General features: G+C 39.2%; 2 protein-coding genes across 4 annotated transcripts in view; one reads left to right on the top strand and one right to left on the bottom strand.

Moving 5' to 3' along the window:
* Positions 1 to 26,306, bottom strand: part of Elovl7 (ELOVL fatty acid elongase 7) — a 91,543-nt gene that overhangs the window by 32,495 nt on the left and 32,742 nt on the right. The gene's annotated exons all lie outside the window — the stretch shown is intronic.
* On the top strand, positions 6,617 to 7,538 carry LOC109702325 (lysine-rich coiled-coil protein 1-like). Its single transcript, XM_020187704.2, is given in 2 exon segments — positions 6,617 to 6,931; positions 6,933 to 7,538. Coding segments are annotated over 2 exon segments (585 nt in total). The 3' UTR covers positions 7,203 to 7,538.

The raw sequence follows: 26,306 nt of genomic DNA, 5'->3' as shown, positions 1-26,306 counted from the left end.
AAAGACTTATGGGTAGCTTGATAGGCATGAAGTACTGCAAAAGAATGGAGAAAATGAAGAAATCATATAGATAAAAAACAATGTATATCTCTTTTGATACCAAAAAGGACAACTGGCCAAAGACTGGATGAGCACTGGATAGTTAGAGGATGTAATATAGATAGAGAACATGGAGAGCCAAAAGGTTAATTCATACTATATAAGCTTCATGTAACTTGCTGGGGATTGGAGAGTGCTTATATATAGGGTAGAGAAGTAATAAGTTTACAACACCCCCAAGAAATAAAAACTAAGCTATAAGGAAATAAAAATTGTGTTCTTACATCAGACATACACCTGAAGTCAAAGTCATCACAAGAGGAAAGGTCATTATATAATGATAAAGGTATCAATTCATCAAAAGGATATAACAAGGGCTGGAGATACAGCATGGTAGTAGAGCACTTGCCTAGCATGAGCGAGGCTCTGGGTTCCATCCCTTTCACCACACACATGCACACATAAAAAATGACAATTATAAATATATATGCACCTAACATCTGAGCACTGAAATGTAGAAAACAAATATTAACAACACTTAAGGGAGACATAGAGGCAATACAATATTAGTAGGGAACTTCAATACCTTACTCTCAACAATGCATAAATCATTCAAACAGAAAGTTAACAAGGAAACATAGGACTGATACAGACCACTCTAGCCAACAGGAGCATAGTATACATTGTTCTCTAGAACACAGAATGTTCTCCAAGATAACTCATATGATCATCTGCAATGCAAGTTAAAAAACTTAAGAATGAGAGCTGTAGAACAGCTCAAGTGGTAAACTTGCCTGTGTAGCAAGCATGAGGCCCTGAGTTCAAACCCCAGTACCACAAAAAAATAAAAATAAAAACCTTAAGAATGAAACCATATTAAGTATCTTTCCTAACTACAATGGTATGAATTTAGATATCAATGATAGGCAGAAAAATGAGAAATTCACAAATATGTGAAAAGTGAAAAACACACTCTGAATCAACTAATAGGCAAAGAAGAAATCTAAAGGGAAATTTGAAAATAGCTCAAGACAAATAAAGGAAGAAACATTGCAAAACTTATGGTATGTAGCAGTTCCAATGAATACTTACATTAGAAAAGAAGAAAAAAATTAAAAAACTATTATTCTTCATGGAACTACAAAATAAAAAAGAAACTAAGTCCAAAGTCAGAAGAAAGAAGGAAGGAAATAACACAATAACAGTAGAAATAAAAGATAGGCACTTGAAAAACTGTAAAATAAAAGCTAGAAAAACAAATGAGTTGGTTTTATGAAAACTAAACAAAATTGAACAAAATGTCAACTAGATTAAGAAAAAAAGGGAGAAGATTCAAATAATAAATCAGAAGGAAAGAGCAGACATTACAATTGGAATCAGGGAAATACAAATGCATCAGGTCAGATTTTTCTGTATTCTATATCTCTTATGTTGATGTTTCCCAAACCTAGCTAAAAATAAGAACCATTGAAAGAAATTTGTATTCAGTTAGGGTTTGAGGAAATTCTGATGATGGGCTAGATTTGAGAACCTCTTTTTTTTTTTTTTGGCGGTGGTGGTGGTGGTGGTACTGGGATAACTCAGGGCCTCACCTAAAGGCAGGTATCCAAGGTGCCCACTATCTCCACTCCTATTCAACATGGTACTGGAATTCCTAGACAGAGAAGTTAGGCAAGAAGAAGAAATAAAAGGAATACAAATAGGTAAAGAAACTGTCAAAATATCCCTATTTGCAGATGACATGATCCTATACCTTAAAGACCCAAAAAACTCTACACAAAAACTCCTAGACACCAAAAACAGCTACAGCAAGGTAGCAGGATACAAAATCAACTTAAAAAAATCATTAGCTTTTCTATACACCAATAATGAACAAATTGAGAAAGAATATATGGAAACATTTCCATTTACAATAGCCTCAAAAAAAATGAAATACCTAGGAGTAAAATAACAAAGGATGTGAATGACCTCTAGAAGGAGAACTACAAATCCCTGAAGAAAGAGATCAAGGAAAACTATAGAAGGTGGAAAGATCTCCCATGTTCATGGATTGGTAGAATCAACACAGTAAAAATGGCTGTACTACCAAAAGCAATCTACATGTTTGATGCAATTCCCATCAAAATCCCAATGACACTCATTACAGAGACTGAAAAATCTACCCTAAAGTTCATTTGGAAACACAAGAGACCATGAATAGCCAAGGCAATACCCAGCAAAAAGAGCAATGCTGGAGGTATCACAATACCTGACTTCAAACTATATTACAAAGCACAAACAATAAAAACATCATGGTACTGCCACAAAAACAGACATGAAGACCAGTGGAACAGAATAGAGGACCCAGATATGAATCCACACAGCTATGCCCACCTTATTTTCACAAAGATGCCAAAAATATACAATGGAGAAAAGACAGCCTCTTCAACAAATGTTGCTGGGAAAAGTGGTTATTCATCTGCAAAAAGCTGAAACTAGATCCATGTTTACCACCCTGTACTAGTATCAACTCAAAATGGATCAAGAACCTTAATATCAGACCCGAAACTCTGAAGTTAGTACAGGAAAGAGCAGGGAATACTCAGGAAGTAAAAGGTACAGGCAAGGACTTCCTCAATAGAATCCCAGCAGCTCAGCAACTAGGAGAAAGGATGGACAAATTGGACTTCATAAAATTAAAAAAGCTTCTCTACAACAAAAGAAATAGCCTCTAAACTGAAGAGACCACCCACAGAGTGGGAGAAAATATGCCAGCTATACATCAGACAGAGGACTGATAACCAGAATATACAGGGAACTTAAGAAACTAAACTCTCCTCAAATCAATGAACCAATAAAGAAATGGGCAGCTGAACTAAACAGAACTTTCTCAAAAGAGAAATTCAAATGGCCAAAAAACACAGAAAAAAAATGCTCACTATCTCTGGCCATAAAGGAAATGCAAATCAAAACCACACTAAGATTCCACCTCACCCCTGTTAGAATAGCTATCATCAAAAACACCACCAACAACAGGTGTTGGCAAGGATGTGGGGAAAAAGAAACCCTTGTACACTGCTGGTGGGAATGCAAGCTAGTGCAACCACTCTGGAAAAAAATATGGAGGCTTCTTAAAAATCTAAACATAGATCTGCCATATGATCCAGCAACCTCACTCCTGGGGATATACCCAAAGGAATGCAACACAGGTTACTTCAGAGACACCTGCACACCCATGTTTACTACACAATAGCCAAGATATGGAAACAGCCAAGATGCCCCACTACTGACGAATGGATTAAGAAAATGTGGTATTTATGCACAATGGAATTTTACTCAGCCATGAAGAAGAATGAAATCTTATCATTCTCAAGTAAACGGATGGAATTGAAGAACATCATTCTGAGCGAGGTTAGCCAGGCTCAGAAGACCAAAAAATTGTATGTTCTCCTCATATGCAGACTTTAGATCTAGGGTAAAAACAGCAATATTGTAGGACTTGGGTCACGTGCTAAGGGGAGAGCACATACAGGAGGTATGCGGATAGGTAGGAAACCCAAAACATGAAAGTGTTTGATGTCCCCACAAGAGGAGCTAATACAGAAACCTTAAAGTGACAGAGGTCAATATGAGAAGGTGATCAGGAACTAGTGATGTGGTCAGGTAGAGATGAATCAATTTGGGTTGTAATACACTTATGCATGGAAGCAATACTAGGAATCTCTTTGTATAGCTATCCTTATCTTAAAAGTGTTTAAGAATAACACTTTTTCTTATTTTTGCTATGTCTTCTCTTCAACAAAATTGGAGAAAAGGGCAGAACAGGTTCTGCCTGGAAGTGAGGGGGAGTGAAGGGAGAGGGAAGGGGCTAGGGGGAGAAATGGCCCAAACAACGTATGCACAGATGAATAAATGAATAAAGAAAAAAAAAGGCAGGTGCTCTATTACTTGAGCTATGCTCCCCCAGACCTTTTTACTTTAGTTATTTTTTAGATAGGTCCTCCTTTTTTTGCCCAGGGCCATCCTCAGCTATGATCTTCCTACCTATGCTTCCCATATACAAGAATTCTCTACAAGTATTGGCTTGAGATGGAGTCTTGCCAATTTTTTTCTCCCCTAGGCTGACTTTAAAACACAATTCTCCCAATCTCTGCTTCTTGACAGACTGGGATTACAGGTGTGAGCCACCATGCCTTCCTGGAAACTTCTTAATACCATTCTCAGACAGGACAATCCCACAATTTTGGGACAGGCATAAAATACATGAGAAAGGACTCAGCTAATGAACATCCCTTGGACATGGTCAGGCATCTAGATCAGGGCAGAAAAAGGAGTTGTAATTGACACCAGATTGAAGTCAATCTGGTGATGAAAAAAACTCATATGCAAAATGGAAGCAGATCTCTGAGTCAGCGCCACACATTCAGGATATAAAGAAATTGACTTCTTACTTTAGTTGTGAGCTAAATGTGAAGTTCTCAAGCACTGTGAGAGAGCAAAATCAAACTGATAGGGTCAAATATCAGTTGGGTGTTTAACACCTAACTTTCTGTTTGCAAATAAGAAGGTCATGAATCATTAGGATGCTTTGTCTGTAAGAACAGAGCATTCAACCTAAATGGCTTAGCCATAAGAGGATGTGTTGTTTCACAGAACCAGAGTCCAGAGGTAGGGCAGTTCTGAGTAAGTAAAGTCCTGATTTGTTGTTGTTAATGGAAAAAAACAGTGGCAGCTATTCTGAATACCACATTCTCACACTCTTTCATCCAGAACAGTGAAAGGGAACTTTCTCTCTCTATTTTTTCTTTCTTACTTCCTTGCTTCCTTTCTCTCTTTCTTTTTTTCTTTCTCCCTTCCCTCCCTTCTCTCCCTTCCTCCCTTCCTCCCTTCCTCCCTTCCCCCCTTCCTCCTTCCCTTCCTTCCTTCCTTTCTCTTTTTTTGGAAAGGGTATTGCTATGTAGCCCAGGCTGGTTTCAAGCTCACTGCTCTTTTGCTAATGTGTCTTTTTAGGAGCTTCAAAATCCTTCTACACATTTCCCCAGAAAGCCCTTAAGCATCATCTTAGCCTCTTGCCTACATCCTTCATGCTCATTTTTGCTCAGCAACAGACTAGTGGGCAAAATGGACTGTTTTTGTTTGTTTGTTAGTTTGTTTTAATTGTTTAGGCATTGTTCACAGCATTTCAGCCATTCCCATGAACTTCAGTCTCCAAGAGTTGGAGGCCACTGGTCTTGACCAAAAGAAATTTCTCAACAAAATTGTCAGAAAAACGATCTTTTCTATCAAAGTATATACCACCCTCTTAGATCACTTAAATTCCTCAGGTCGCCATCTTAGGTGACTTGCATTGTTTAAAGCGTTCCTGTTTCTTCTTCCAGGTTCTTGTATAGCCCCATTGACCACGAAAAATGCCTGCCAAATAACATGCCAAAACCCATCCCCCAAGCCTTTTACCCAATCAAGAGAGATTGTGAATCTTTGACCTGGACAAATCCCAGGTAAGGGGCAGGTACAACTATGTCAGGGATATAAGGACTATTTTGTCAACTATTTTGTGCTCACGTGTCCACTCAGCTGGAGTGAATGCATGCTTGCATTTGATCAAAAGAAATTGGTTTGTCAAGATTTTCTCTGTCTCTCATGGGTCTGTTTTCAGCACCAGAGGGCCTTTATTTCCAACAATTTGGGGGCTCACTCCAAGATTTTACATTCTGTCCAGGAAGGGGAGCCCCAGCCCTTCCCTGGGGAGATGTATCCTGCTGCCTAACTGATGCGGCCCCAAGGTTCGGCCGACAGTGACAACATTCTGGATCTGTAAACGAACTCAGACTCCAGAGTTTCCTGACAATGCTGGTAAAAGAGCTCTGAAGACTGGGACCATGGCAACCACATAAATTTTGTGCACAAATCAAGACAAGAAACACCATGGGACTGACCAAGTAATGTCTTGGTGGTCGGGATACTGGAGGCTGTGTGATGTATGAATGAGACGTGTCGGGTGACCCAAAGGGAAAGTGGAATCCTGATCCACAGTTCCAAGGTGACCTCATACTGTTTAAGGCAGAATTAGATTAATCCAGGTCAGGAGCTTATACAGACCCATGACTACCAAGAGGTGCCTCAAGCTCCCACGAGGGATATGGCCAGAGATGGACAAAGTGTAAAAGAATCAGAGTGCAAGAAACCTCTAAGGCAAAAGGGGGTGGGAGGTTGAGCTCCTGATAGACAGAGCACAGTTGACCAGAAGGGAGAAATGGGAAATAAGGCAGCAAAGAGGGAGGCCAACAAATAAAGGTCCAAGACAAAATACCCTCTGAGAGCCCCTGAGGAAAGATGTTAAGGTATTGGGATGATAGCCCCCGTACTAAAGGGAAAAAGAAAGAAAGAATGGTCAAATACTGTTGTTTTATCTGGTCTCAAGAACTGATCATAAAGCTTTTGGTTTTTTTACCAAAATTTGGGTCTGACGAGGACTGGAACTGTCAACTATTAATTCAACATGTAAATGACAAGAGCCCAGTCACTCAAGAGGAGATGAAATATGTCTTCTGTTGGAGACAGAGTCCCATAGTCCTGTTTCCACTTGAAGAAAAAGAAAATGAAAAGACTCCCATCTGGAACTATGCAGACCTACCCAAGATCATGCAATATTTCACAAAAAGTAGAAAACTGGTTGCCTCAGTGGTTACCAACTCATGGAGACTCTCTGGGCTACTGTCAATTCACCAGGGACTGTTTCTCAGAAAAACCAGTGCCCCTGAGCCTTAGTCAACAAGAATATAATTGTGGTTCATACAATGTAGAATCTGGAGTTCACAAGCACCTCTCTTTAGAACACAGTACCAGTGCCCCTCAAACCAGTCATAAACAGATACATCAGAAGAGGAAAAGGCACCCAGAGGAAGGCAGAGAAAAAACAGGAAGAATGGCCCAAGCATAAGAATAAAAGAAGTTCTGAGGAAATGGATTTAGACAAACGTAAGAGCATCCAAAGTAAAAAAACAAAGGTGGAAACAGAAACTGTACAGGTCAGTACAGAAAAGCTTAAGGATCAAAAGGAGAAAAAAAACCGAGATGCATCCTCTAAGAAAGAGGACCATAAGCATAGAAAAGAGAAAAAGGAACATGGCAAAGAAAGGACAGAGGAGGAAATGCTTTGGGACCAGTCTATCCTTGGATTTTGAAGTTAAACTGAAAAAAATAGTTGGAACCTGGTTATATGATGTTCATGTTCTTACCACTTTTCTTATGTGAGCAGATACTTTTAATTTCTAACAAAGACCAAGTGAACATGAAGTATTTAGTATACTTGCTCTTCACCATGGAAATTACTTTTCCTCGTTATCCAAAAGAATTACTACGTTTTCTTATATATAATCTAATTTCCCTTAATGAGAGTGGCTCTTACTTATCAAATTGCTGTGATGGTGAAATTATTTTCCCCTGGTAGATGATTTATTTTAAATTGGAGGATTTGTAGACTGCAGAATCTGTTTTAATTTTGAGTGAAGATTTTTTTAGTTCATTAGGTTTCTCTATGATGCAATTTAGATTTTTTTTTCCTTTGTTCTACTTGCAGTGTGTTTTCTAGGTTGAAAAGTGAAATACATTATAATAATAATAAGCTTACATTACATATAGTTTTAAAAGTTTCAAAGAGTCTTCATAGAAAATCAGTTTATATTCTGAAAATGTTTATAATAAACATTTTTTAATTTCTGAAAAAAAAAAGAAAAAAGAAAAAAAATGAAACTCCTTCTAACTGGGATTTATTCACCTCTGTTCCCCTCCCCCATTTATAACCCCGCTGCTCCTCCAGCTCAGGTGCCAGAGGTGGTCCCCACGCCACCCCCCTCCAGGCTCCCGCTTTCCCATCTCCCCCTTCCAGTTAGAAAAGTTCAAGTTAGACCTCCATGTGTGCCTCCTCCAATATGTGGATAATTTACTTCTGTCAGGGAAAATGGGGGAGGGGGATGAGGTGATTAACACAACCATTAGTTTTATAAATTTCCTGGGAAGCCAGAGATTTCATATTTGATTTCATATTTGAAATCAATTTCAGTCTCAATTTGCTGAGACTGAAGTAAAATATCTGGGACATTTCATCACTAAGGACCAATAAAGGATTGGTCCAGAAAGAATTCAAGGAATCACTGGTCTCCTGCTCCCAGGAACAAAACAAGAATTAAGAAAGTTCCTTGGCTTAGTGGGATACTGCTGGTTGTGGATAGGCTCAAATGCCTTTAAAACTAAATCGTTATATCTCAAATTGCCCAAGAGGGACCAGACCCCCTTCTTTGGACCCCCAAGGAGATGAAACAAGTAGATGAGCTAAAACAAGCCCCTATCACAGCCCTGGTGCTAGACTTGCCATCTCTTGAACAGCCTTTTTATCTCTTTGTAAATGATGAGTTATCCTTAGGGTGCTAACCCAAAAACATGGGGGTCAACATCAACCTGTAGCCTTCTTAGCTAGATTCCTAGATCCTATCACCCAAGGTTGGCCTGAGTGTATTCAGGCAATAGTGGCTGAAAGTAGAAAAATCACCTTTGTGGGAAGTCTGGTTATTAGCACTCCCCATCAAGATAGAACAATCTTAAACCAAAAGGTGAGTAGATGGCTGACAGATTCCAGGATGCTAAAGTATGAGGCTATCTTGCTAGAAAAGGATGACCTGGCTTTAACTACTGATAAGGCCCTAAATCCAGCCACTTTCTTGGTGGGGAACAGGAGGGACGAGCCCCTGAACATAAATGTTTAGATATTATTGAATATCAAACAAAAGTAAGGCCAGACCTCAGGGAAACTCCTTTCCAGACTGGGTTCCATTTCTCTGTGGATGGATCCTCTCAGGTAACTGAGGGAAAAAGACATAATGTATATTCTACCATAGACAGGGAGGCCGTAACTATAACAGAATCAGGCTGACTCCCTAACAATTGGTCATCAGAGACTAGCGAACTGTTTGCTCTAAATCAGGCCTTAAAACACCTAAAGGACAAAGAAGGGACCATACACACCAATTCAAAATATGCACTTGGCGTGGTCCACACCTTTGTAAAAATCTGAATGAAACAGGGTTTAATCAACAGCAGGGCCAAGACTTGGTGCATGGGGAATTAATTCAACAAACACAAGAGAGCCTAAAACTACCTAAAGAAATAGCCACAGTCCATGTGCCAGGACACCAAAAGAGAGTAAACTTTGAGGCTCAGGGAAATTCTTTTGCAGATGAGACAGTGAAACAGGCTGCTCTCACCCCCAAGGACCCAGTCTTTTGTCTTATCCCATACCTTCCTGCTCCTCCTTTACCCCTCATGAGGAAGAACAACTAAAAAAATCTTGGGGCAATCAGGACTGAACGGGGAAAATGAGTTCTCCCTGATGGGAGGGAAATGATCTCAAAGCCCCTAATGAGAGAACTCCTTACCTATTTCCATCAGGGAAGCCAATGGGGACCTCATGCCATCTACTACGTGGTTGTTTGAGCCTGTGGGTGTATAGGGACCTATATACTACCCAAACAAGTATCAGAAGGGTGTCTCACTTGTCGAAAAATGAACAAGCCCTGAGACAGAAACCAGCTGGAGGTAGAAATGTCAGGATACGACCTTCCAAAGCATTCAGGTAGATTACACTGAGATGCCCAAAATAGGTCATCTTAAATACTTCCTGGTTATCGCAGACCATCTCACTCACTGGGTCAAGGCCATCCCTCTCCCAGGGGCCACTGCTACAAATGTAATTAGGCCATTACTAGTACACATCATCCCAAGGTTTGGAGTTGTAGAAAATATAGACTTAGACAATGGGAATCACTTCACTGCCAACGTCCTTAAGGGACTTATGAAGGCTCTTGAGGTCAAATGGGAATACCGTGTTCCCTGGCACGGTACCTTCCTCAGGGAGAGTTGAAAGAATGAATCAGACACTTAAAAATCAGCTCACTAAATCAGTCTTAGGACCAGATACCTTAGATTAAATGCCTCTCCATAGCACTATTCAGGATTAGGATGGCCCCTGGGAGGGACACTGGCCTCTTCCCTTATGAAATGCTTTATGGGCTTCCTTACCTTAGCTCTGTTACTGATGTGCCCACCTTTGAAACCAAAGATTATTTTCTCAAAAATTATATACTTGGATTGTCCTCTACCTTACCTTCTCTTAGGATAAAGGGGTTGTTAGCACAGGCTCCTCCACTTGACTTTCCTATTCACCCACACCAGTCTGGCAGTTATGTGCTGATCAAGACCCAGAAAGAAAATAAGCTTGAGCCAGCTTGGGAAGACCCTTTCTAGTCCTGCTGACCATGGAACCAGCCATCTGGACTGCAGAGAGGGGGGTGGACTCATTACACACGAGTAAAGAAGGTGCCCTCACCTGACCAGAAAGAACACTGGACCGTGCTCTCAGATCCACTTCAGAGTAACCTTAAAAAGACTATAGTGAAATGATCCTTTCTCTTTCATTTAGGAAATGATGTGTTTATTATTAATGTAACTCAGAGTACTTTTCCCTTAACTGTTGAATTTGATGCATGCCAGTTCTCCTTGTGGAGAACTTACATCCCAACTCCAGCTCCAAGGATACACGTCTCCCTTTTATGACAATCCTAAGGGCTGGACCAGAACCCAAGGCACTGGTAAGACTCCAATTTCCACCATCCAGAACAATCAACAGTCTTTTAACAGACTACAGTCGAAACTACAACTGTTTCAGACACACCCTTCTCCTTCTTGCAAAGATAAACAGTGTGACCCACTTGCATTGGTCATAGAAAACTCTTGGAGTATGACAAAAGAACCATCCACATTTTGTAAATATGGGTTGGGGGGCGATGTCTCAGGAACAGACCTTTTAGGTGCCTTTGAACTCGCCTAGCTCCCAAATCCTCTCAGGGAGCACCCAGTTCTACCTCTGCTCCAAGGTTACCTCCACATTTATACAACAATCAAACTCAGGTAACTGTAGTAAAAGTCAAGGACCAAAGATAAACTGTGGCTATTGAAATTGGGCACAGGGATACAAATGCTTGGATGGAATGGATAAAATATTCTGTCTGCACATTAAATAAGAACGATGGTTACTACTGCAGAGGACCTTTACTTTAGACTCTCCCAAGTAACTGGGCAGGCACCTGTGCTTTGGTGCAGTTGGTAATCTCTTTCACCCTAGCATTTAGATACCCAGCCATGCCCAACACCTAGGAGAAGGGAGATATAGGCATAGATGTTGCAGCCAGCCACAGAGGTTCCTTGGATCCCCATGTTTACATTGATGCCGTTGGGTTCCTAGAGGGTGCCAAGTGAATTTAAAGCCAGAAATCAAATTGAAGCAGGATTTGAATCAGTGCTCTTTTGGTGGTCCACCATAAATAAAAATGTCAATTAGATGAGTTATATTTATTATAACCAAAAAATGTTAAGTATACCAGAGACACTATCAAAGGAATAGCACAGCAATTGGGACCAACTAGCCAGATGGCTTGGGAGAACAGCTAGCATAAGATATGATGTTGGCCAAAAAGGGAGGAGTTTGCATAATGATTGGAGTTACATGTTGCATGTATATACCAAATAATACAGCCCCTGATGGAACTATCACTAAGGCCTTATAGGGATTAACTACCGTATCCAATGAGCTAGCTGACAATTCAGGTATAAATGATCCCTTCAGTAACTTAATGGAGAAATGGTTCGGGAGATGGAAGGGGTAGATGACCTCAATCAACCTCCTTGCTCATAGTGGCCAGAGTTTTAATTTTAGTAGGATGTTACATAATTCATTGTGTCCCAGGACTAACACAGCGGTTAACTGAGACAGCCCTCACCAAGCAATTATCCCCACCCTACCCAAATAATTTTTTCCTATTAGAAACAGAGAAACATGAGAATCAGTGGCTCCTAAGTGAGTTTGAAGAAAAGAATTTAAATTAAAAGAGGGGGGAAATTGTAAGAAAAATGATCTTTTCTATCAAAATATATGTTACCCCCTTAAATTACTTAAAATTTCTCAGGTAGCCATCTTAGGTAACTTGCATTGTTTAAAGGATTCCTGTTTCTTCTTCAAGATTCTTGTAAATCCCCATTTCCTGCAAAAATTGCCCTCCAAATTACATGCCCTAACCCAACCCCCAAACCTTTTAGCCAATCAAGAGAGATTGTGAACCTCTGACCTGGACAAATCCCAGGTAAGGGGCAGGTACAACTGTGTCAGGGATATAAGGAGAAGTCACTGTTGACCATTTTGTGCTCATGTGTCTGCTCAACTGGAGTGAGTACATGCTTGTTCCCTTTTGATCAAAAGAAACTGCCTTCTCAAGATTTTCTCTGTCTCTCATATATCTGTCTTCGGCACTGGAGGGTATTTAATTCCAACAAAATTAAGAATAAATTTGCAGTGGCCAGGGTTGTGGGCCTCATAACCCCTGTGTGTCTTCAGCCCCACAAGACCAAATAAATAATTGAAGCAAACGTGACTTTTTGAGTTTCAAATGCTGTCACAGTTGACTCTAGAACAATAAAGTTTGATAGGTCATCTTGAGCATTGCTCCCAATACAGTAATAAGACTAATGTTTTTGTAGGATATGTCCTCAAGATGTTCCCAAATCTCCAAATTTAAAAATGATCTTTAGGACAGATTTCTCTCACAAAAATGTAATGATGTAGAAACAAAGCATTCTGGTGTACCTTTTTAAAAAAATTTTTTTGGGGGGGTTACTGGGGTTGGAACTCAGGGCTTCACACTTTCTAGGCAGGCACTATACCATTTGAGTCACTCTACCAGCCCTCTTTTGTGTCAGATATTTTCAAAATAGGTTCTCCCAAACTATTTGTATGGGGTAGCTTCAAACTGAGACACTTCTTCTCATCACTACCTCCTGAGTAGTTTGGATTACAAGTGTAAGTCACCAATGCTTACACTTAATAGTCTTAAAAATAATATTTTTGTGGTCCTGGGATTTGAACTCAGGGCCTAACACTTGCTAGCAAGTGCTCTACCTCTTTAGCCATACCCCAGCCCTTTGTGTTTTAGTTATTTTTCAGCTCAAGTCTCTTCCTTTCACCTGGGCTGGCCTTGGATGGAGATCCTTCTACCTCCACCTCTTAAGTACCTGGGATCACCCCACTCCACCCCTGGTGAAACTTTAAAATGAATGACTCAGTAAGTAAAACCTAATGTCATTTATAAAGTTGTTTGAATAAATTTTCACTAAAATAAATTCCTCTCTATATAATCAAATCACTGTTGAAGAAAGAAAGCAAGCCCTTAAATACCCCTTTCCAGAAATGCATCACATGCCAGCATCTAAACCAAGCCCTGAGCCAGACAGGCATGGTGGTATATGTGCAATCCTAGCACTTGAGAGGCTGAAGCAGAAAGACTGAGAGTTCAAGGCTAGCTTGGGCTACATAGGGAGACCCTGTCTCAAAAAATGAAAAGAAATAAGCCAATTACAGAAAAATGACTGAGATTATATGGTTTCTTTGTTAATTAATGGTGTATTTACCCCAAATCCTCCCCTAAATCATGTGGAGAAGCACATGACCTCAGGGGGTAGGAGGATCCTGAAACAGGGAAAGGGTGAGCAGCTCTGAAATAACATGGACTGTAACTGTGAGCAGAGACTGCCCTGCTGACATGAAACAAAGCTCCAAAGCCTGAGCCCATCATGAGAGATGTCACACTATAAATCTACAGACACAGAAAACATGGTGTTGGACTAAACCCTCGTGATTGTCACTATACTACTTCCATGAACTTAAGTTGTTCTGACTGGTCCACAGCCTATCTAAATGAAATGAAGGTCGCCCATGGTCATAACCAATAGCACATGTTAACACAGTCACTGTATGAATAGTCTCAGGACTATCTTTAATCAAGTGTAAGAGTTGTAATTCCCATGACGAGTAGTACCTCTAAACAAATATCTTTACTATTCTTTCCATTCCTACTGAGGCAGGCTAAGATTCAGGGAAGTTTGGGATTTATAGAAAAATATTGCATTTCAGACTGACCGTGCTCTGATTCAGGGACTGCCCTCATCTGGCCCAGGAACCACCCATGCCCCTCCCCACTCACTGATTATTAGATGGGAATTACTTGGTTCTTTCCTTCCCATAGATTAGCATAAGTTTTAAAAGTACCTAAAAAAGGGAAACTTGCACATCTGTCAGACTCCACCCGTACCCAACATGTTCCCTTTTGTATTTCCCTTCCCTAACTTTTAATAAACTCCATTTACACCCATGCATTCTGCCATGGATTCTTCTCTACAGGACAAAAGGACTTCGAGAGTCTTCTGATCACAGAATCTACCCCACCGCCAACACTACTACTCTATTACTTCAGCTCCATTTTCATTGCCTTTCCCATTAATAGAGGTATTTATTAAGAATTAGGGTTCACCAGATATGAATCCACACAACTATACCCACCTCATTTTTGAGAAAGGTGCCAAAAACAAACGATGGCAAAAAGACAGCCTCTTCAACAAATGTTGCTGGGAAAAGTGGTTAACCGTCTGCAAGAAACTACAACTAGATCCATGTCCATCACCTTGTACTAGTATCAACTCAAACTGGATCAAGAACCTAAGTATCAGACCTGAATCTCTGAAGTTAGTACAAGAAGGTGCAGGAAACACTCTAGAACTAATAGGTAGAGGCAAGGACTTCCTCAATAGAACCCCAGCAGCCCAGCAACTAGGAGAAAGGATGGACAAATGGGACTTCATAAAATTAAAAAGCTTCTGTACAACAAAAGAAATGGTCTCTAAACTGAAGAAACCACCCACGGAGTGGGAGAAAATATTTACCAGCTATGCACCAGACAAGGGATTGATAACCAGAATATACAGGGAAGTTAAGAAACTAAACTCTCCTAAAATCAATGAACCAATTAAAAAATGGGCAACTGAACTAAACATAACTTTCTCAAAAGAAGAAATTCAAATGGCCAAAAAACACATGAAAACATGCTCACCATCTCTAGCCATAAAGGAAATGCAAATCAAAACCACACTAAGATTCCACCTCATCCCTGTTAGAATAGCCACCATCAAAAACACCACCAACAACATGTATTGGTGAGGATGTGGGGAAAAAAGAACACTTGTACACTGCTGGTGGGAATGCAAGCAGGTGCAACCACTCTGAAAAAAAATTTGGAGACTCCTTAAAAATCTAAAAATTGACCCGCCATATGATCCAACAATCCCATTCCTGGGGATATACCCAAAGGAAAGCAACACAGGTTACTCCAAAGGCATCTGCCTGTCCAAGTTTATTGGAATGCCATTGACAATAGCCAAGTTACGGAAACAGCCAAGATGCCCCACTATTGATGAGTGGATCAAGAAAATGTGATACTTGTACAATTTTACTCAGCCATGAAAAAGAATGAAATCTTATCATTTGCAGGTAAATGGACAGAACTGGAGAACATCATTTTGAGCGAGGTCAGCCAGGCTCAGAAGACCAAAAATCATATGTTCTCCCTCATATGTGGACTTTAGATCTAGGGCAAATATAACAATGTGGTTGGACCTGGATCACATGACAAGGGGAGAGCACATACGGAAGATACAGGAAAAGATAGAAAACCCAAAACACGAAAGCATTTGATGTCCCCACTCCAGAGGAACTAATACAGAAACCTTAAATCAATAGAGGTTATCATGAGAAGGGGATCAGTAACCAGTGCAAAGATCAGTTAGAGATGAATCAACATGGGTCATAACACATGTGTACACGAAAGCAATGCTAGGAATATTTCTGGATAGCTATCCTCAACCCAACTAGCAAAAGCGCTTTGTCTTCCTTATTATGCTTATGTCTTTTCTTCAACAAAATTAGTGATAAGGGCAGAACAGGACCTGCCTGGAACTGAGAGGATGGGGGAGAAATGACCCAAACAATGTATGCACCTGTGAATAAGTGAATAACTAAAAAAAAAGAGAATTAGGGTTCAGCTCATGCTTATAATCCTAGCTACTCAAGAGGCAGAGATGAGGAGGATTGTTTGAAGCCAGCCTTGACAAATAGTTCGTGAGACCCTATCTCAAAAACAACCCATCACAAAAAAAGGGCTGATAGAGTGACTCAAGGTGTAGGCCCTAAGTTCAAACCCCAGTACTACAAAAAAAAAAAAAGAATTAGATGCCTCTGGAAAAGATAATATATTTCCAGACAGAGACTGCATTTCTGCTTGGCTCAAGCTGTCAAACTCTTGAGGTTCAGCAATGAGGCAGACAAATTTTAGTTTTGATATTCACTTAACAATCTCAGTGTGTAAACGTGCTAGAAATGAAGAGACCTAGAAACCAACAGGCCCTGGTAGGAAATACAATTTATATGGAAATTTAGCACAGTGCTAAACATTGTACTATTTATAGTGCTTCTTATCACTCTTGTGGTAACAGAGGCTCTCCCAATCTAAGCAGAGCAATCAGTATCCTTCCCACATCTCTGGTCCCAACTTAGCATTCTCTAAATGGAGAAATAAGGCAAACTTGGAGAAGAGACAGAGAGTCTTTGGGGTGAACAGAAGACCTACTTAAATCACCACCAGCTGTAAGCTCAGTTGTAGGCAGTGGGGAATAGGAAGATGAAGACAGAGACCCTGCCCTCAGGCAGTGTCAAATGTGAAAAAATTCTAGGATCTGGGATGAATGAGTCTGGGAAGAGAAAAGCACCCTAAAATCTAAGCCCAGTGGGACCAATTGGACCAGTTTCTCTGTCTGAAGAAGTGGTAAGCACTTCAAAGGCAATTTAATTCCTATGTGTAATCTAAGTCCCAGGACTCAATTAAGCAGGTGCCCAATAAATATATACTGGATGATTTTTTTTTTTTTGTCTACTGGATGAATTTTTAAATGCTGTAAATTCAGAAAAAATAAAGCAAAAAAGGACCTTGGATAGGTGGTGGAAAATACCATGTCTGGCAGAGGGAAGATCTAAACCACACCTATTTGGGTGGGACAGGATGACCCCTCCCTGTTTTAACAGCCATCTCAGCCACTCAGATCCATTATCTTTGATACGTGAATTCTTCCAGCTCTCCAGTATAAGACTAAGGGATGGGGGCCACCATTTTGAGTCTCTATTCCCATTTCCTGTATGGGGGCAGGAAATGTTTCTATTTTTACACTTCTACTCACTTTTATCTTGTTATACTACCTGTTTCTTTCTTAATAAACCATACTATTCTAACTACGTCTTTTGCATCTTCCTTGAATTCTTTCCCTGCCAGACATAAGAATCATGGTATTTATCAGTGCTGTTTTTCCAATAACATTCCCATTCATCTCCTCTTCAAACACAAAGTAATTTTTTTAGCATGTATTATTGTGCAAGGAAGTACTGAGCAGAACACAATATTATTTGTAAAATACAGTTCCTGAATTTAAACAGCTTTCAATCTGGCAGTGGAAGGGCACCTATACAGATTTCTATAATGCAAAGAAGAATGCAGGACCATGCACACAGCTCACCTAGACGTGAAAACCTTTAGAAATGAAGTGTCACATTTGGCACACATGACACAGAAGAAAGGCATATTGGCGGAGAGGACATATAAGTTATGCCTCGAGAAAGAGATTTCAATAAGCAAAAATGTGCATGTCTAGAGAGAAGAGGCATGCATTTCAAGCGACAGACCTCCAAGGGAAAAATTAATTTATTCAACTAAAACTCTGAAGTATCTGTTATATGTCAAGCACTGTTTTAGATGCTAAAAAAAAAAAGAAAAAGAAAATCTGCCTTCATAACATCATAGAAAAGCTCCAGATGTGCTTTTATATTTGTTGGTCCATCTTGGTAATGTAGCAGACTAAGGAGGGGAATAATAGAGGTGGCACTTGATTGTAAAGGAAACAACAGTCAGGCACATAAAACAATTTTTTGAGACCTTGTTCTGTTGACAATGAGGAGTCATGACAAGTTTTTCAACTAGGGAATCTCTCCATCAAAGTAAGCTTTGGGAAGATTAATTGGCTCCAGGGCGGGTACTGAGGGTGTGGGTTAGAAGCAGGAAAAACAATTCCGCAGTGTTGCATCCTATTGGGAAAGACACTGCACAAGCATCGCTTCCTGTAAGATACCATCCCTGAGTTGGCCAGTCAGGACTAGATGTCCCACCAAGGTGTCCTTATAATCTCTTCATCTGTGAAAGCACATACTGCATAGTATTGCAAATGTCTGTTTACTAATTCTTATCTCTTCTGCTCATCAAGAGAGAAGAGACTGGGCCTCATTATCTTTGTATTGTCAGTGCATAGATTAATGCCTGGCATGGAGCAGAAAATATTTGTAGCATGAGTAAATAACCAAGTATTATAGATTGAATTATGTCCCTTCATATGTTGAAGTCCTAACCTCTGGTAACCCCAGAACCTCAGAATATGACCTTATTGGGAGAAAGGGTCTTTATAGAGGTAATCAAGTTAAAATGAAGTTATTAGGTTGGGTGCTAATCCAATATGATTGGTGTCTTAAACAAGGGAGAAATCTAGACACAGAGATGCACACAGGGTGAACATAATATGAACAGGAAGAAGGCCCTCTATAAGCCCAGCCTGGAATGGATCCTTTCCTTGAAGTCCTCAGAAGGAACAAACCCTACTAACCCCTTGATTTCAGCTCTCAAACATTCAGAACTTTGAGATGGATATTTCTGTTTAAATCATCCAGTTTGTGGAACTTTGCTACAGAAGCCTAGGAAACTAATATACCAACAGACAATGTCCATTCACCTTGAAGAAAAATCCATGATCAGAGCCCAAGATTAAGGCCATGGTTAACTGTAAAAAATAGGTAATAATTAACATGGGAGCAGCATAAATCTCTTGAGAAATAACCTAGGAGGAGACATGGCAAAGGGCAGTATCTCAGGGAACACCCATGTTTAGGAAACAGGAACAACACAAGGAAGCAACAGTCAGAAAGATGCAGGATAAAGCTGCTTACTAGTAGCTCCATATACTAGAAAAATAAAAATAAATGATAAAAGAGCAAAATTTACAGCTATTCTAATAATATTTAATTATTAATATTCTAATAATTAATTATTAATATTCTAATAATTCTAATTCAAAGGAATGTGATCCAGGAAAGGTTCTAGAGCAGAGTGGCACTGAAAATATGGCAAAGTTCCTAACCTAACACAGACTCTTGTCCTAGATTATCAGTGAAGTAAAAGAGCCCAAGAAGCCTTACACATCTGTAAGAGAAGCAATTGGTCTAATCCATTTCCTTCTCAGGGTGGGGAGTGTAACAACAAGGTAGACTCTGGTGGTGAAGCTCCACACTTATTGCTGAGTAGGTAGAGATGCCTTACAGATGTTCTTTGGGAATGGGACACACCCTGTAAGGTGGAATGAATCTTGGTACTAATATATATTTGGTGGGACTGGGATAGGAACTCAGGGCTGTGCATTTGCAAAGCAGGTACTCTGCCACTTGAGCCAAAATGGACCTTCAGTCCATTTTGCTCTGGTTATTTTGGAGATGGGGGTCTTGTGAACCATTTGCTAAGTCTGGCCTCATATTCCTTTCTTCTTGATCTCAGCCTCCCAAGTAGCTAGACGTGAGTCACCAGTGCCCAGCTTTGGTAACGATATGTATCAACACTTTAGGAATGCGAATCACCAGGTGCAGTGGTACATGCTTGTACTCAGGAGGCTGAGACAGGACGACTGCTTGACCTTGAGAGTTCAAGGCCAGGCTACGCAACACAGTGACACCTCCACCTATTAAAAATAAGTGATTTTTAAAACATTGTAGATAAAATAACAATATATTATGTTATAAACAATATAGATAGATACACAGATATAAAGGAAGGGTCTGAGCACTCACCTAGTATGTCTCTGAGTTCAATCCCCATCCACAGAGAGAGGGAAAGAGAGAGAGGGAGAGACTAATACAACCCAGGTACAATTTTCCTTAGCGTCATTCTTCCTTCATCCTCCATAACTACCTTTCTAGGCCCTCCAGATAACCTTGTTTGGGTATACCTTATACCCAGGGATCTTATTCTGCCCTAAATCCACCAATATAGCTATAACCAAGGCTTTAACCCCACCAAAAATATTCCAAGTACACAATTACCTAATTCCCTCAACCAAACAAACAAAAAGTCAGTTTATTAAACTGCAAATCATGTGGGCTAGATACTGGAAAGAAAATACTTGCATCATTAGTTAGAGTAAGAGAGCAATTCTGAAACCTAATGTGCATTACATCTCCCTGAGGTACAAAAAATATGAATAAGCTAAAATTCTCAGGCCTCAAACTATAACTCAGTGAGAAAAACAAACTAGGTTCAAAAATACTGTGGGATGGCTGGGCACAGTAGCTCACACCTATAATTCAGCTACTTGGGAGGCAGAGATCAGGATGATCATGGTTCAAAGCCAGCCCAGCTGATAAGACCCCCATCTCAGCCAATAAACTGGTTATGGTGGTTCAGGCCTGTAATCCCTGCTATGTCATCAACGTACGTAGGAGCCCCAGGTGAGCTGGGGCAAAAAGCAAGGCTCTGTCTTAAAAATAACCTAAAAAACAAAAAGGGGCAGGAGGTGTGACTCAAGTGGTAGAGTGCTTGCCTAGCAACTGCCAGGCCCCGAGTTCAAACCTCAGTGCCTCCAATGAAAGAAAACAAAACAAATACTGTGAGGAAGGGACAAGAAGGCATCTATATTATATCACAGCAATAGGTAGTCTGACCAGAGGCACCCAAATAGTTATAAAATGAAAAAATAAATGGACAACTTTACAAATGATGATGGGAGAGAAAAGTAAAAGCAAAACGGGCCTTTATCAGTTAAAGAACTTAACCAAGGCTGGGCAAGAGGGCAAAAGTCCCAGAACCCAGTCGTCTGAATCAGGAAGAGCATGAGTTCAAGGTCAGCATAGGCTATGTAGTGAGACTTTGCCTCAAAAAAAGTCTAAAAGAGCCCAACTAAGTAAAAAGGTATGTAACTAAAGCAACAAAAGGAATTTCTCCACATGTGCTTTGAGTTAAAAACTACTCTGAAAAACAATATGGAAGCTTCTTAAAATGCTAAACATTGATCTGCCGTATGATCCAGCAATCCCACTCTTGGGGATATACGCAAAGGAATGCGACTCAGGTTACTCCAGAGGCACCTGCACACCCATGTTTATTGCAGCGCTATTCACAATAGCCAAGTTATGGAAACAGCCAAGATGCTCCACTACTGATGAATGGATCAAGAAAATGTGGTATTTATACACAATGGAATTTTACTCAGCCATGAAGAAGAATGAAATGTTATCATTCTCAAGTAAATGGATGGAACTGGAAAATATCATTCTGAGCGAGGTCAGCCAGGCTCAGAAGACCAAAAATTGTATGTTCTCCCTCATATGCAGACATTAGATCTAGGGCAAATACAGCAATGTGGTTGGACTTGGATCACATGCTAAGGGGAGAGCACATACAGGAGGAATGGGGATATGTAGAAAACCTAAACCTTGAAAGTGTTTGATGTTCCCACTGCAGAGGAGCTAATACAGTAACCTTAAAATGACAAAGGTCAATATGGGAAGGTGATGGGGAAGTTAGTGAAGAGGTCAGGTAGAGATGAATGAATTTGGGTTCTAATACACTTGTACATGGAAGCAATGCTAGGAATCTCTCTGTACAGCTATCCTTATCTCAAGTAGCAAAAATGCTTTGTCTTTCTTATTATTGCTTATGTCTTCCTTCAACAAAATGAGAGAAAAAGCGCAGAACAGGTTCTGCCTGGAAGCGAGGCGGGTGGTGGGGAGAGGGAGCGAGTGAGGGGCAGGAAGGAGAAATGGCCCAAACAATGTATGCACATGTGAATAAATGAATTTAAAAAAACTGAAAAGCTTCTAGAATAAAAAAAACAAGTATTCATAAAATGATTTCTTTTAAAAGAATTAAATGGAAAGGGAGAATAAAGAACCAATGAGGAACAAAGTATCATTACTGAACTAAGAAATTACAAATAGCCAGAAACAGAATATTCATAGCTAAACAGTGATTTCATGATACAGAAGAGAGGTAGAAATGGTCAAATAAAAATGACAAAGCTTAAAACAATAGAGGAACATTAGTAGGAGGCAAAGATACGAAATAAAGATAACTGGTACTTCTAAAATACAGAACTCAACAAAAGAAAAAGAAACAATATGCAAATACACAATAAATATTTCATATTGACTTTACAGACAGACTGAGAAAACCAGAGATACATAACTATCTAGACAAATCCTGGTTGAATTGATGAACTAAATGAATAAAGAAAAGATTTTTTTTGCATCTATGCAGAGAAAAAAAAATCAAAGAAGATAGTGGAAGTTATACCATGTTCATGGATTAGAAGACTTCATGTTGTTATCAATTACCCCCAAGATGATCAACATAATCCCTATCAAAACCCCATACATGTAGCATATTGCCCAGCAATCTTGCCCAAGAGAAGTGAATACTATACTCATGCAAAAACCTGAATATCAATACTTATAATGACTTTATTCATAATTACCCCAAACTAGGAAACAACCCAAATTGTCTCCAGCCAATAGATGGATAAATAAAACTGTGGTATATCCACTTGATGGAATGCTATTCAACAGTAAAAGAAGAATTTGATATCTGTGGAGAGGGGTAAGTCCTGAAAACAATCCCTTCAAGTATGGAGGGACAATTGTATATAAATTTATCCTAGAGGAATGCTTGAGCTAGAGGGACCACTGGAGTTTGTCAGGCTATGATAAATGAAGTTCTGAAGGACTGAGACCCACATTCAGCTCCATTGACTTCTGGGCTCTTTCCCATTCCATATTGTCTATTTCTTAAAATATTCATAGGAGGAACTGGTGCCAGTGGTTCATGCCTGTAATCTTAGCTACTCAGGAGGCAGAAATTAGGAGAATCATGGTTCAAAGCCTGCCTGGACAAATAGTTCATGAGACCCTATCTCAAAAAAACCCTTCCCAAAAAAGAGCTGGTGGAGTTGCTCAAGGTGTAGGCAAATAAATAAATACATTCATAGGAGGAAGGAGAAAAAAGATGGTACAGTGAAAGATTTACTTTAACAATGAAAATATCTTGAGTACATTTGTAGAACCAGAAAAAGGATGTAATGGAAAACGGGAAGCTGAAATTGAGTATGTGTGTAAGGTGAGACCTCTGATTTCATAGGAAGTCAAAACAAAATAGAAAAATAAAAAGCCATACCCTCCAAGTGAAGATTCCCTGGCCACAACTGCAAAGCAGGCAGATAAAAGCGAGTACTTATTTCAACATTTGAACTCAAACAATAATTAGCTGGGTTCCTAAAATTCATTTGTATTTCAGATGTTTGAAAATTCAGTGTTTCACTGAAACAAAAGCACGATAGCACTTCATTTTCTAGATAAGGCACAAACATTGATATATTCAGGCCACAGTGTGGATAAGTACATTTAGCTAGAGTTCAGGTTTTGAGAAACAGACATTAAGCACAACAGAAGGAAAGAGACCACCTTTCTTAGGGCCTCCAGATAAACTTCTTTGGGTATATCATACCCAGAGATCTCATTCCACCCTAAATTCTAATACATGTTAGAATTTCCTAAGATACTTGATAAAAGGCCTCTTTCCAGGGCATCTTCTGTAGGCAATCTTATTCACATTATTCTAATGACCCTCCAACCACACTTTAGGAAACAGTTTTGGGTTGGCTTTGTTGTTGCTGCTGTTGGTTGGTTGGTTGATTTTGTGTTTTTTTTAAGATGGTGATGATTAACACAAATGAATCTTTAAGTGAACGTTTAAGAAAATGAAATAAGGGTTGGAGGCATAGCTCCAGTGGTAGAGTGCCTGCCTAGCCAGCTCAAACCCTGAGCTCAAAATATTTAACACACACCTTCATCTCCCATACATGGCTAAAGATCCTAACCATGGAATCCCATACTGAAGGGCATTCCTTCAGGATGGAAATGGTCAGTTCATTTATTTATTACAGGCTTTTCATATGGGTTTTCCTAAGCCCACAGCTTAGGTTTTGCTTACTGCTTATTTAAACTTCTTAAAGAGCTTCTATGGAGAATCATGAAAATAAACGTATTGCTCTGTCCAAAGCTGATGATTATCCCATTACCTATATAATGATTGCTTATGAGTCAGTTATTGACTCACACAAGTATGCAATCTTATAGCATGTTATATGTAACCAATACTGATATTCCACTCTTGAACCCTGGGACAGTCAGGTCAGTTTTTCAGAGCTGGCATCTGATCTGAGCAGTTGGATATCTATACCATACTAGCTATTGAATGTTTTGGTTCCTGCATGTACTTCTATATTTGGCAGTCATGATAGTACATTTTATTTGTGGACATCTCTTATCTCACCTAAAATTCTGTAAGTTTTTATGAGGGGGAGAGTGGAAAAGATATCGTATGCAAACTTGTACATCATATGGTACTCACCTGGGGGAAATGAGTAGAATAATTGTCTATGTTATTAATTAATAAAAGAGATTATCATAGCTGATAATTGTTTTGCTGCATTCAGTAGCAGGAAGGTCCAATTTTATCAGCTTTGAATTTTAGTTAGAAGTTGAAATAAGGCATATTTGTCTATAAATAACTCACATGACAATGTCAATTTCTCAACTTTCTGCTGTTTAATTATATTCTATTTGTGTTCTTGCCCATTACTAAGCTGCACTTGATCTTCTCAAAAGCTTTTCTTTAATGAGATTTGATTCTCAAACTTGAGGAATGTGTTTTCATTAAAGTCAGTCATACCTTTTTTTTAAAACTTTGGGAATAAGATAAGTTGCATTTTATTCATTTGAGTTATGACTATTAAACTAAATCCTTGGGCTAGAAGGAAGACACAGTATAGTTAGAGGTGTGTGTGTGTGTTTGTAACAAGAATAAAGTTTAGAGACTGAGAAACAGGCCCATGTAACTCACAGAAAGACCAAGAACCTTTGGCATCCTTGGGACTTCATTTTCCAGTCTAATTTCAACTTTGAGGCTTACTTGCTAAAATACAAAAAGATAATCAAATGCCATACTTTTACATATGGGATTAAGCAGAAGTACACTTCTTAAAATTAGTAATATAAATTCCCTAGAAATTTCATATGTTTTCGCTCCTAGATAGTAAATAAAAAGATAACAGCATGGCCAACTCTGCTGAATTCACAATTAGTCAAAGTAACCATTTGTTTACCTAGGATTACTAATTTGGTTAAACAGAAATTCACATTATATCTAAAAAAACGCTTAAAGTGAAATAGAAACTATGAAAAATTTTTGGCATAAATTAGTTATAAACTGTCCATAGTAGTTAAAGCCTAAGACTACTTTTCAGAATAGTTTACTGTAGAGATACTTATCACCTGACAAATTCCCAGGTGTCTGATATCTATATAGGATAGAAACACGAATCTTTTGTCATCTGTAACTTCTTTCTGTTAGAGTTTATTACTCAGGTAATCAATCATTGTATAAAAATGTACCTTTGCCACTAAATCACAACATCTAAACTACAAAGGATTTCAGTTTTACTTTTCCTTTTTTTTCCCACCTAAGACAGGGGGCATTATTTTACTGGATTTCCTTCTAATTTGTCATCTGCAATACAGAATTTGTGATTCCTCTAAATAAGATATAGGAGTATAACCTTGAATCATGCTTATATTAGATGTGGTGATTGTATATCTTTTATCTAAACATCATTTGCAGGGTTTTTAGATGGCTAACCTGTTTTGAAGGATGATACCAAGGCAAGCTCTTTCTTGACTCTATAAATCCCTCCTCTCAGTGACCGTCTACCTTCCTATGACCCTAGGAAGGGATATTTTCTACTGAGAATGGTTTTCTATTTACCTAGCTTCAATCCTACTCTATGACAAGTCCTAGGGAAAAAATGAGAAATATAAATAATAAAATCTATCTCAACAGGAAAGAAAAGAATACAAAGGAACAAAGGGAGCCTTGTTGATATGTTTGACAATGCAGAATCAAACATTGTTTGTTATATATTTAATTTTCATCATAAAATAATGTGTTAGGATAGGAGAAAGTTCAACTGGTTGTGACTTATGTTCTTAAATCAACCCACTCCACTTCAGGCTGCAGCAGACAAGCTGGTAAAATTAACTTGAAAGATAAAGAATAAACATATGATAACTAAATAAGAGACGGCTGGTTATTGAATAGACCTGACATGCTGTGATTTAACACAGAGAGATTCTGGACCATAACCTCTCTAAGGGACACCTGAGGGAA

Source organism: Castor canadensis, chromosome 6 (assembly GCF_047511655.1).
Source record: "Castor canadensis chromosome 6, mCasCan1.hap1v2, whole genome shotgun sequence".
NCBI lineage: Eukaryota > Metazoa > Chordata > Mammalia > Rodentia > Castoridae > Castor > Castor canadensis.
This window is presented reverse-complemented; position numbering and strand designations above follow the sequence as displayed.